This window comes from Anarhichas minor, unplaced genomic scaffold, assembly GCF_050575085.1.
Source record: "Anarhichas minor isolate MPS153535 unplaced genomic scaffold, ASM5057508v1 ptg000017l, whole genome shotgun sequence".
NCBI classification, from domain to species: Eukaryota; Metazoa; Chordata; class Actinopteri; order Perciformes; family Anarhichadidae; genus Anarhichas; species Anarhichas minor.
The window spans coordinates 19,339,406-19,351,344 of NW_027466463.1; the positions used below are offsets into that span (position 1 = coordinate 19,339,406).

General features: G+C 42.6%; 1 protein-coding gene across 1 annotated transcript; it reads left to right on the forward strand.

Moving 5' to 3' along the window:
- Positions 1 to 340: 340 nt before the first annotated feature.
- osbpl7 (oxysterol binding protein-like 7) lies at positions 341 to 8,539 on the forward strand. Its single transcript, XM_076092891.1, has 22 exons — positions 341 to 466; positions 931 to 1,074; positions 1,159 to 1,212; positions 1,290 to 1,403; positions 1,481 to 1,633; positions 1,723 to 1,849; positions 1,932 to 2,050; positions 2,137 to 2,226; positions 2,375 to 2,398; positions 2,937 to 3,087; positions 3,280 to 3,386; positions 3,494 to 3,662; positions 4,131 to 4,277; positions 4,408 to 4,544; positions 4,897 to 5,034; positions 5,486 to 5,549; positions 5,708 to 5,786; positions 5,967 to 6,111; positions 6,220 to 6,370; positions 6,563 to 6,689; positions 6,873 to 6,995; positions 7,656 to 8,539. Exons 1-22 carry the CDS (start codon positions 341 to 343, stop codon positions 7,762 to 7,764), a joined length of 2,598 nt encoding a protein of 865 aa, XP_075949006.1. The 3' UTR covers positions 7,765 to 8,539.
- The last annotated feature ends 3,400 nt before the right edge of the window (positions 8,540 to 11,939 follow it).

Genomic DNA, 11,939 nt, shown 5'->3' on the forward strand with positions numbered 1-11,939 from the left:
GATGATCTTCATCAGCAGCTGTCATGAATGTATTTGTATTTTGAGCTGTTTGTTGGTAAAACAATGACTTTAAGGACTTGTGAGGAGGAGTTTCCCAGTTTTCTGACGTTTTGTAGAAACACACATTTTAACCAAACAGAAGAGACATAATCAATACCTGTGGCTCCACCTCAGAAGGCTTCACATTTTTATTTCCAGCCGTAAAACTGCACACGGAAAGCTACTTTGATGTGTGTTCTTATTTGTTGTAACACAGACAGGAGACATAACATTGATGATATGATCTCTCCACAACCAGCGGATCCCAGTGCAGAGGGGAGTCTGAGGTCGGCGCTCCGACATGGATTCACACGGGTCTTCACTCAACCGCAGCCCATCGCTGGCGAGCGGCCTGGAGAAGTCTTCACCGACGTGGAAGCCGTCCCACTCTCGCAGCAGTAGCACCTCCCGGTCCTCCTCCAGACAGGTGAGGCGCCAGATACAGACAACACCAAAGGGATTATGGGTATATCTATGTAAATGATTGTTGTTTAAAGGAAACTTTAAGTCCTTGCTTTATATCAGTAAAGATTTCCCCAGAATGACATCTGACCTTTCGAGATTATATTCGTTATTTTGCAGAAAGCTACTGAGTTTAGTGAGCCTTGATGCTTTGGCTATTCGTGTGAAAGGCAGTAAAGATGCCAAAGAGTCCTGGGAGCCAGAAATGAGTTAGCATATTTGCACTTCTGGATTCTGAAAGTGTTTTTGGTGAGATGCCTGAAATAAAGTCTGTGTTTAACACAAACTGAAGAGATTTTAACGTTTTGTTCTACAACATAACATCAGTCAGTGAATACCCCTCTGGTGAATTTAGAAGCTTTTAAATGTCTTTAAAAAGACTAAAGCTCAGTGGATATTCCCCGTTTTCTCCATTCACACCGTTTATAGGTTATCAAAGACTGGGAAGTGATTGACGACCTTCAGGTAGAAACCCAAGCAGGAAGTGACAGTCTTCACGACATGACCACCCCGGGAATCTGTGAAGGATATCTCCTGAAGAGGAGGAAGTGGCCTCTGAAAGGTTGGCACAAGGTGAGGAAACCGTCCTCTCGGTCACCTCGTGTGTTTACAGATAAAGTCGGTGTCTAAGAGGATGGTGTTTGATCTCTTTTTCAGCGATACTTTGTCTTGGAAGTAGGAAACTTGCGTTATTCCAAAAATCAACAAGATGTAAGTAAATATCATAACGGGATTTTTCACCTACTACTTTTAACAACGCTAAATAAATGCACCTTTTTGCACTGTAGGTCTCCAGGGGAAGAGTCCAGGGCTCTTTAGCTGTTAGCCTCGCAGTCATGTCCATAAACAAGAAGACAAATCGGATTGACTTGGACGCAGGAGACATTCTCTATCACATGAAGGTAAGCATGTCCAAACAAATAACCAGAGTGCCTTTAGATTAAAAAGACAAATATATGATTTTTCTTGTCTCTCCAAGGCAAAGAGCCACGAGCTCTTCTACATTTGGGTAACCAAGCTACAAGCCCACCGCCTGTACAAGAAGAATGAGGCGGCTCACGTTCACAGCGGCTTCCTCCACACTTTGTCCCACGGCGCCGCGGCCGGACAAGCTCAGAGCAACGGAGACTTGGTGATTATCAAAGGAGCTGTGAAGTCAAACGTAACACGACAACTTTTACAAGAGACTCAAGGTGAACTCCTCTTCCCTGTGTTTACCAGAGCTCTGCAGGCATGGCGCATCCAGCTAGAGCATCGGCAGGAGTGCTGCGCTCCGCTAACGCCGCTGTGAACAGCAAAGTGTCGGCCTGGCTGCAGCAGAGTCACGACCCAGACACCTGTGTTCAAGGTACGTGTCTTCTAAAATATATTGGTAGACCAGCAACTGCTGTCAATAAATAGATCATTAAATACATCATGTTTTCTTACAGAGCTGAACCGCTGCCATTTGGACCTTTCTGAGATAAACTGCTTAATCCAGAGGCTGCAGATGTCGGAGACGGGTCAGACTTTGACGAACGGAGACCTGAAGCGCATCATCAGCATACAGGTAGACCGCTGTTCACTTTGGAGCCGCTCCTCCCTGGGCAGCATCACGTGAAAGTAAAGATGACTTATTCTCATAATCTGATCCAGAATCTCTCGCTTGAGAAGCCGAAGAGGCCGAGGTCAGGGAAGATATGGGGCCACTCTCGCACACTATCCAGAGTGGAGGCCCTGGGAATGGTAAGAATGATCTGTAACTCACTCAAAGATATGTGACGGACATTGTTTTGAAATGCTAATTGTTTATAACCATAAATTAAGTCGTAATACTCACAATTTCACATCCCAACCCTTCTGTAACATTTTGGGACCTTTTTCTAACCCAAAGCCGATACGTGGGATTACTAAATCGGTGAGTTGGCAACGGGAAGAGACGACCTAATTTATGAAAATGATTAAATGTTCTCTGTAGCAGCCTGAAAATGAATTGTGACTGTATTCATTTTGACAAAATGCTTTTTTCAGATTAAAGTTACAACAAGGAACTTTTAACTGTTCATGAAACGGTCTCAATTTGATATATGACCTACATAAGTAAACAAGACCATCAGCCGGACAATTGGCTATTTCTAGATAGTTAATCTTCTCTAAATCAGACTTAACAGTTCACAACATGCAGGACGTAGTGCTGGGCCCGCTGGAGGCACGGGAGAACCAGAACCAGGACTGAGAGGGGCAGACTGTCAGACCCTGCTGCAGTAAAATGAGAGGTTTTCAGAAAACCTGCAGGGCTGTGATACTAGAGGATCAGGTTTGAGCTATAAAAAAGAAGTCAACTTGATGTTCCAAGTTTAAATAATTATGTCAAAAACAGAAGTGTATAAAACACAAATTAGTGGTTTTACGGTACCTTTCAACCGTCCTCCATCGTTCTCTGTTCCCCTTCATAGCTGTCCTCCAGTCACCTGGGCAGCTCGCCTAACCTCGGTGCATCAGCCTCCTCCATCCCTGACTACGTCTCCTCCCAGCTGTCCCCTCCTACTTTCACGTCGCCCGAGGGCAAGAAAATCCAGCAGGACATCTGCACCATGTCTCTACGAGGTCAGAAAAACAGAACATGCGTGTTTACACACAGGTAGACGGGGTTCCTGTGTTGTAGGTAGATGAGCAAAATCCAAGGCAAGATCAGAGAATCCACAGAGACGATTATGCAAAAGGAATAATGTTATAAACGTTCATATTAAAAGAAATCTGACATGAATATGCATTAAAATGATTCTTATTCCTCCTCAGTGATTGCTTCCCTGAAGGCAGTGCATGAAACTCTGTCCCAGGAGAGGCAGAAGCTGCAGGAAGTCTGGGAGACCAACAACATCCACCAGTCCAACACATTAGCTGAGGTAAGATCCATGCAGCGCCTGTCTTTTGGATTCTCGGACACATATTCCCTCTGTGGGTTTTGATGGCTGGGTTTTCTTTGTTCCTCTTTCTCCTACTCCGTCGACAGCCTGCAGCAGCGAGGCATCCATCCCACGGGCCTCCCTCAGTGGCAGATTCGGCTGCGGAGTATTTTGACGCCAGCGATGACGTCCTTTGTGGAAGTTCTTCTGAGGTGTCCGATGAGTCGGGACTCAGCGATGGAAGCACCACCAACTCTGAGCCAGAGGAAGGATATGGTGGGTACATTTACACGAGTACCATTTAGCTGCGTTTCCGCCAGGCGGCAACCTCCGGTTATGCCGAGTGCAGACGATGCGGAAGCGTCTTAAAACGTGCATTCTCTGTACTTACCAGCAGGGGGCGACTCCTCTGGTTGCAAAACAAGTCCGATTGTATGGAAGTCTATGAGAAAATGACTCTACTTATCTCTTGATTTATTACCTCAGTAAACATTGTAAATGGACCATAAAGCAGGGTATGCTTTAGGGCGGGGCTACTGTGGTGTGACGTATACAGCGTCATTCCTCAGCATTCCGAATATGGTAACTTCCATTCATCGGTTGCAAAAAAAAAACACATGGCGACCGCCGTAATCCAAGATGGAGACAATGAAATCTATGGTTTCCGCCAAAAAGTTCCTGAACAGATGCATCAAACTGCCCTTTTGCTATGATTAATATTGTTTTCTTTCACCTACATCACAGCATCGGCCACCAGGAAGTACCGTGCTAGCATTTCCAGGGCTCCAAACAGCGTTGTTCCCAAGAGCACCGGCCGGCAAACCACACTGCCTGCTCACTGTCCCGACAACAGCCACGTGGGCCTCATGGCTATCCTCTACAATAATATCGGCAAGTCACACCGCTCTGCAATTGACCCTTTCTCTAAGCCCCTCCCCCCTTGGTTACAATTAGGCCTGTCAAGCTTTCGCACGCGGCATGTCAATATGGTGGTATTCTTATGTGCTGTGTTTTTCCTCAGGTAAAGACTTGGCTCGAGTGTCCATGCCAGCGCCTCTCAATGAGCCTCTTAACTTGCTGCAGAGGCTGTGTGAAGAGCTGGAGTACAGTGAGCTGCTGGATACCGCCAACAACACACCAGACCCCTACCAGAGGATGGTAAGACTATTCAAATCTATGAAATAGATGGGAAACAATGTCAACATAGTAATGTTGCAACCCTGATAAATCTGCACCTGCTGAGATGTTGATAATTCTCCCTAAATATATAACTCAGACTCCCGTCCTGGAATATTTTTGTGCACCAATCTTGACTCTATTTCAACTGATTGGAAAAGTTCATGTCCATTTTAAAATAATATTTAAAAATGCTGGGCCTGGGTTAAGCAAACATGGCGACAACACCTTCAAGGGAAGCAAGGTTGTCATAGAAAAATAGACCAAAAAGTCTGAACCTATTCTCTTAACAATGAAATAAAGATGAAACAAAATGTTATTTTATCTCCGACAGATTTACATTGCTGCCTTCGCTATCTCTGGTTACTCCACCGCAACGTTCAGGAACCGCTACAAGCCGTTTAATCCGGTGCTGGGCGAGACCTACGAGTGCGCCAGAGAGGACCGGGGCTTTCGTTTCATCAGTGAGCAGGTATCTCACAAACACTACATTCATTACCAGACATACTGTTATTACATAATGTCTTATTCTTAAGTCTGTAAAGTCCCAGTGAAACGGGAAGTTAGCTTCTGATTCCGAGCGTCAGTGATATTGGTGAGAAGAGGTGCCTGCGAAGAGCTCAAAGGATATTAAAAGACAATACCCAGCCCCAGATTGGGTACATTTGCATTTAGCATTTATATATTTCTTTTGCTAACATTAGCATTATGAAAATTAGTTAGCTAGAGCGATCGCAAACTTTAGTTGACGTTCTCGCGAGTGTGTGGCTGAGACAGAGAAAGGTCTCGAACATACTTAATTATCTCCTGATGTGTGCAAGTGTCAGAGCAGCAGCTTTCTATCTCTTCAGTACTTCTTCTTCCACACCCATAAAGACTGGAAGTATCTGTTTTATAATTCTCAGTAAATGATATTTCACCAGGTCTGCCATCATCCCCCCATCTCTGCCTGCCATGCAGACTCAGAGAACTTCTCCTTCTGGCAAGGTGACACTCTTCTGTTATCAAACCAAATTCATAATTTGGGTTTCAGTTAGTGGTTAGTAGTAATCACGTGTATTTATATCCTCTAACTTTGTTCTGAGATGAATTTGAGAAAGTTGATCAGACGTTTATTCTCAACAATATTTATATGACCCGAACAGACCAGCGATGGAAGAATAAATTCTGGGGGAAGTCGCTGGAGATTGTTCCAACAGGAATGGTGAACGTCACTCTTCCAAGGTAAACAGGCTACACCTGACTTGACACTAGCCGTTACATGCAGGTGATCTTCCAACCAACAGTCCTAAACTTAAAGATACTCGGTTTACAACGATGTAAAACAGAGAAAACCAGAAAACATTTGCATTTGACTGACAAACTTATTTTGGCGCTTTGCTTGAATTTGGGTGTTTTGTCCAGGTACGGAGACCACTACGAGTGGAACAAAGTAGTGACCTGCATCCACAACGTCCTCAGTCAGCAGCGCTACCTGGAGCATTACGGAGAGGTCACCATCCGCAACCTCAAAAGCAACGTCTGCACCTGCAAGATCACCTTCGTCAAGGTGAATGAAACGTCTTCCCGCACCACTCAGCCCTCTTCTCTTCATAATGTGTTTGGTTCCACAGAAAATCTCAGGCTTCTGTCTGACCAGTTTGTGTTTTCGTTGTAGTCTCGTTACTGGGGTTCAGACATGAACAAGAACGAGGTGCAGGGCACGGTGCTGGACCAAAGTGGGAGCGTCATTCACCGGTTCGGAGGTCTTTGGCACGAAGGCATCTTCTGCGACACTCTGCCTACTCCGAAATGTGTCTGGAAGCCAAGTGGGTCTGCGATCATAACAAACAACACTCAGGAGATGTTTAACCAACCTGTTTGTCCCTGAAGGTTTTCATGCTGAGATTTCTGCTTGAGAGGTTGAGGGTTTAAATCTGACGTGACTGGAATTGATCAAGCACTCCCTGTTGCCAAAACCGCTAATCGGCATAACCTGAGCGGCTTGTGTCTCCCCACAGATCCCCAGCCAAAGGATTACCTGCTGTACTACGGCTTCTCCAGCTTCGCCATGGAGCTGAACGAGCTCACCCCCGACCTGAAGCCTCTCCTGCCTCCGACAGACAGCCGCCTGCGCCCTGACCAAAGGTGAGCCGAGCTGCAGACGGTGGTGCAAAGATATCTCCATAGATGAGGAGGGAAAACGTGTCCATGCTTTTATCTTCAGTAGAAACAACTGAGGTCTCCCTAAAATATTAAATTAGACAGCTGCAGCTGATTCACTTGAATTCAGGGTCAAGATACTCTTCAAATTCGTCTTCTTTTGAATAGAATGCTGGAGGACGGAAAGGTGGATGAAGCGGACAGAAAGAAAGATGATATCGAGGAGTTTCAGAGAGAGCGGAGAAAAGAGCTCGGCAGAAGAGGAGAAGAACATGTCCCACGTTTTTTCAGGTACGTTTTTTACGATGATGACAAACTATTAAGTCCTGTTACAACAAATGTATAAACCCTCTTACTATAATGATTAATTATACAGGTCTATATTATTAATAATACATTTTAAATCTTACTGTTTGGTTGCATGTCTCTATATTTTTGATGGAGTTCAACGTGGAATGCAGTTTATTTTTGTTATCGATCGTTTGGTCTTTAAAAGATTAGAAAACGGCACAAATGGTACAAATGGTCATCACGATGTCCTAGAGCTCGAGGTAACTTCATGCAATGTCTTGTTTTTTACAACAAACAATCTAAAATATTGAATTCACTATAATGTCATGTTCTGTTCAAGTGTTTTGTTCAAGTGTTCTTGAGCAAAATCATGAATCGTGTCAATATCAAAGCATGTAAATTATCTTCTGCTTCTTTGTTCTTCTTCTTTTTTGTACTGGTGGTTTTAAGTGAGATGTTTTATTCAAAGACAACAAAAGTAAAATGTTTTCTTCTTCATCCTTTTTCTTCTTCATCCTTTTTCTTCTTCATCCTTCTTCTTTGTACTTTTACCTCTTATTTTTGTTCTTCCTTTTTCCTCCTCTCCTTCCTTTCTTCTTCTTCTTCTTCTTCTTCTTCTTCTTCTGCCTCTGCTTCTTCCTCTTTCTTCTTCCTCTTCAGGAAAGCCAAAGATTCCTGTGGACGGGACGTGTGGTTGACAAACGAGACGTACTGGAAGCTCAGACAGAATCCCGGTTTTGCTAAAACTGAAAACATAACTGTGTGGTAACGAGACACCAGACACCAAATGACATTAAAGAGAGAGAGAGAGAGAGAGAGAGATTTAAAGATATCAGCATTGGATATTTGGACAGCATATATGAACCGCTCTGAGAGGTTCAGGGTGGAGATAGTGCTGCTGGTCTCCTCTCGTTCCTTCTGTGCACCCGTGACCGGATCACGGGAACCCTCGGCGCCGAGTACCTCCATCAGACCATCAAGTCCCCCAGCGTCCAGCAGCACAGGTGAAGAACCGTGGACAGAACTTTCTCATCATCGTCAATTTTCTAATGCATTTTAAAAAACTTTTTTTTTTTTTTTTAATAATTCGATCAGCTCATATATGTTTATATTTTTGAGAGTTTTCTGCAGAAAAGAATGTGTGATGCACACTGATTGCATTTCTCTGCCAGGTTATTAAGAGGCCTGCTGTATTAAAAACATTTATTTAAATCATGCTCTCCTCTTGTGATGAGTACAGTTTGACTGTATGAATGTACTGAACTTGTTCTTTATCTGTGTCGGCCCACACATTCTTCAATCTCTTCTCTGTCATGGCCGTTTTTCAGCCGCAGCTGTTTTCATCATAAAAGCTCTTAAAACGAATTCAACATAAATACGTACGTATGTCGGTACATACACATATTTAAAAGAGTGTTTTTATGTCATTTATAGTGAAAATAGTATCCAGCTGGTTGGAACCATGTACATACTGTACTTATACAGTACATTGAACTGTGTTTTATTCTTCTGTGATATCAATGAATGTGTTCTGACTTCATTTGACTGCAGATAAATGTATTTATGGACTCGTGTCTGGAAATAAAGTTGAATGTATAATTATAAGTTGTTCGATAGTGATATTCCAGCACAAATTAATTCTCACATAATATCTCATTAAATTGGATCTGCAGCATTTTCTTTACTTTGTTCAGTTGATCAAAAGTTCTATACCGTCATTAAATAAAAGGAAATCAGACGAGGTTTGACGTGTGTAAGCTTTAATTTCATGAATAAAAAAACAATACAACACACAATTATGCCACTTTTTTAATAAATAACAGTTTTCCCCGTTCAGAACATTTTCATCTTATTTTTGCAATTTATAAGCTCTTAACAAAAGAGTCAGAGGATTATTGCTCCCTCGACATAAACAGTGCACTTGGCTCACACACAAAAATAACATGCTTGTTGCTCGACCTCGTCTGGTCTCTCTTCTTCACTCTATTTCTATATTATACAGTAAAATCTCTGGAAATACAGTTCCCACACAGTCGTACTCTCTTGCTGAGGGGAAACATGTGCGCGAGGGAAACGCAGACTCATGGGAAATTGAGGAATTGGATTGTTAAACATCAGGGATCGGCTGAAGTTGATTGTAATAGCTGAGATGTCCAGCAGGGGTCGTTCCTGAGGCGTCTGAAAGCTTTTTCATTCTGTTTTTATGTGAGATCTTGCACTCGTGTATGTGCAGGAGTGAACCACGTCAACAAACCACAGCACGTTAAAATAAATAACCGACATCGTCCACAGGCCAGCGATCACATACAACGTTGCTCTCATTGTTTTCTGCAATGCCACCGTTGATCCTAAACTAATTTACTTTCTATTAATTGCACTTGAAGCTCGAGTTGTCTGTCGTACACCTTCATTAAGGTCCATCGTCACCTCTTTCCTACGACATAAAATTTAAATAGTACATCTTTTGGAAATGTTACACAAGCAACATACAATATATCCATTCTGTTTACAGCATAAACACTTCATTACCATTTAACTTTATTTAAATGTTGAGGTAAAGGACTGAGCTGTCACACACTTTGTCCCTTTTTGCATCAGCATCATTGAGACCATTTTGCAGAGTAGGCCTACTGCAGTCAGACTTTAGACAAAACTCGTAAATAAAACCAGCTCGGCTCAGAAAAGAGCTTGAATTTTGTGTCGACATGTGAAACCTTAATAGAGTGCTGCAGTAATGAGTCCGAAAAGCAGAAATGAGTTGGCGTTTTGGCACTTCTGTGTCCCAAGTCTTGAAATTCATGTTTTTGTTTGGGTTAGGGGCCTAAAATAAGGTCTGTGTTTAACACAAGCTGAAGAGAGTTTCACGTTTTGTTCAACGATTTAAAATAAGTCAGTAAACACCTCTCTGGTGAATTTAGAAGCTTTTACGTGTCATAAAAAAGAGTGTAAATGAGACGACTAAACGTCCTCACGAGAACACTAGTCCTCCTTTAGCTTAGTGGAGGAGACGGGAAGTCATGTGACCGTGGTGGAGTTCCTTCATAGCCTAACGTTAGCTTCTTACTGCTGCTGATTGTACTCACGCTTCAAACATCATAAAAGTGGTGTTCATTTGTGAAGAATCATCAAAAACATTTGTTTGCCAAAGAGATTATTTCGTGCAATCATCCAAAATACAAAGGAATAATCCTATTGGCTTTTTGTGGAGGGTGTGAGAGTGTGATGCTAACTTCCTGGTTGGCCTTTAAAAACACGTCATCCCTGCAACACTCTAAAAAGGAAACAGGGATTTAAAAAGACAAATTGAAATACTTAAGTCCAATCATCCAACTCAACCATTAAATATTAACCAGGCACCGAAAACAAAAGCTGTATTTTATCAATTCAGTCGACAGATTTTGCAGATTTCATTTTCCAACATTAAGGTCTTAAAGTTCTCTCTACGCTGCCAGGAATTTAATTCCTTTATTAGTTAACGCTTTGCCGGCCTAAGTCTCATCAAATTTAAATATATTGAGTCTAAAAATACTGCAATCAGCCTGTAAAATACCCGACATATTTAAGTCTCAACTGTACGAGCGGAACTCCTCGCTGGCCCCTAAAACCCCCAAATTCTCTGAAGAAGAATATGAAACGTTTGGTATCAGAAAGTTGATATGTGCTTTGATCACATTCGGTTTTTCTGTTTTACTGTGAAGGAATAGTTTAATAGGAGTTTTTTGACGAGCTAGGCTAGCTGTTTCCCCCTGCTTTAACTCTTTATGCTATGCTATGCTAGGATAGGCTAACGGTCTCCTGGCTCGAGCTTAATTTGTAGCGTACAGAAATGAGAGTGGGATCAATCTCAAAATGCAAAACTATTTCTTAAAGTATTATGTTTTCTTTTCTGGTTGTTGTCACTATTTTAGATACAGCTTAAAAAAATCAGATATCTACAAAAGTACAGAATGCTGCTACCGTTTTCATACGACAATCAAGCATTTCAGACAATCAAGCATTTCAAGTGCAGATGTATTTGTACTTTCCTCTCTCCCTTTAGAAAAGACTAAAGTCACCCTGTACTGCACCGAACGAGTGCCCGTCTGTCGCCTCCAGTGTTGTCTGAGGCCATTAGCACACCTAGGTTTAGGAATGAGGAGCAGATCTCTGATCAGCGCTGACTGCAGCCTCACTCTTCATTTCTGTCACCCGGCTGGGAGCCGGGACTCTTGTCAGCCAGAGTCACGACATGATTGGCCCGAAGACTTGGGAGGAAATTCAGAGTGTCTGTCTGGTCACTTTGTGCTTCCTGTTTATCGAGGGTCTGAGGGTGACAGGGCCCCGTCTGTTTACCTACCGGTGCATGGAGCCGGTCTGAATGACCCACTTTTTAACACGTCTGCACTGGAAAACATGAACAGTGGGTGCACTTAGTTTGTGTTTCCAGTTCCGTCGTTATCGATGTTGGGTTTGATCGCAGGCTTTATGTGTGTGTGTGTGTTGACAGCAGCGTCTTCACATCCACTGACTGCAGCAGAGGCCTGGGTCTTGTCAGCCAGGCCTTATAATGAGGCCTTTTTCCACTCTATGAAACCAAACAGTTTTGTGATGAAATGTTTTGTATCAAATCCTTAAATGAGCATAAAGCTCATGCAATAGGAGAGGGTGAGCTACAGGAACACTTCACCCACAAAATAACCATCTGTGTATTGATTGCTCATCCAGAAACGGCTGAAAATTTAGTAAATCCTTCATGAATTTTGAACGGATTTTGTAATTTGGTTCATCAAGGATTTTCTCCGTCTTTTGAGTCTTTGATCAGCGTGGAGGCATGTCAAAGCAACGCCGGATGAGTAATGGATATACAAATGGTGTTTTACAGATAGTATTACTTTAAAATGGGAGTATTTTAAATTTTTTGTGACAAATTGGTGTAACTCAATGTCTTTAAAACACATTTTTTGC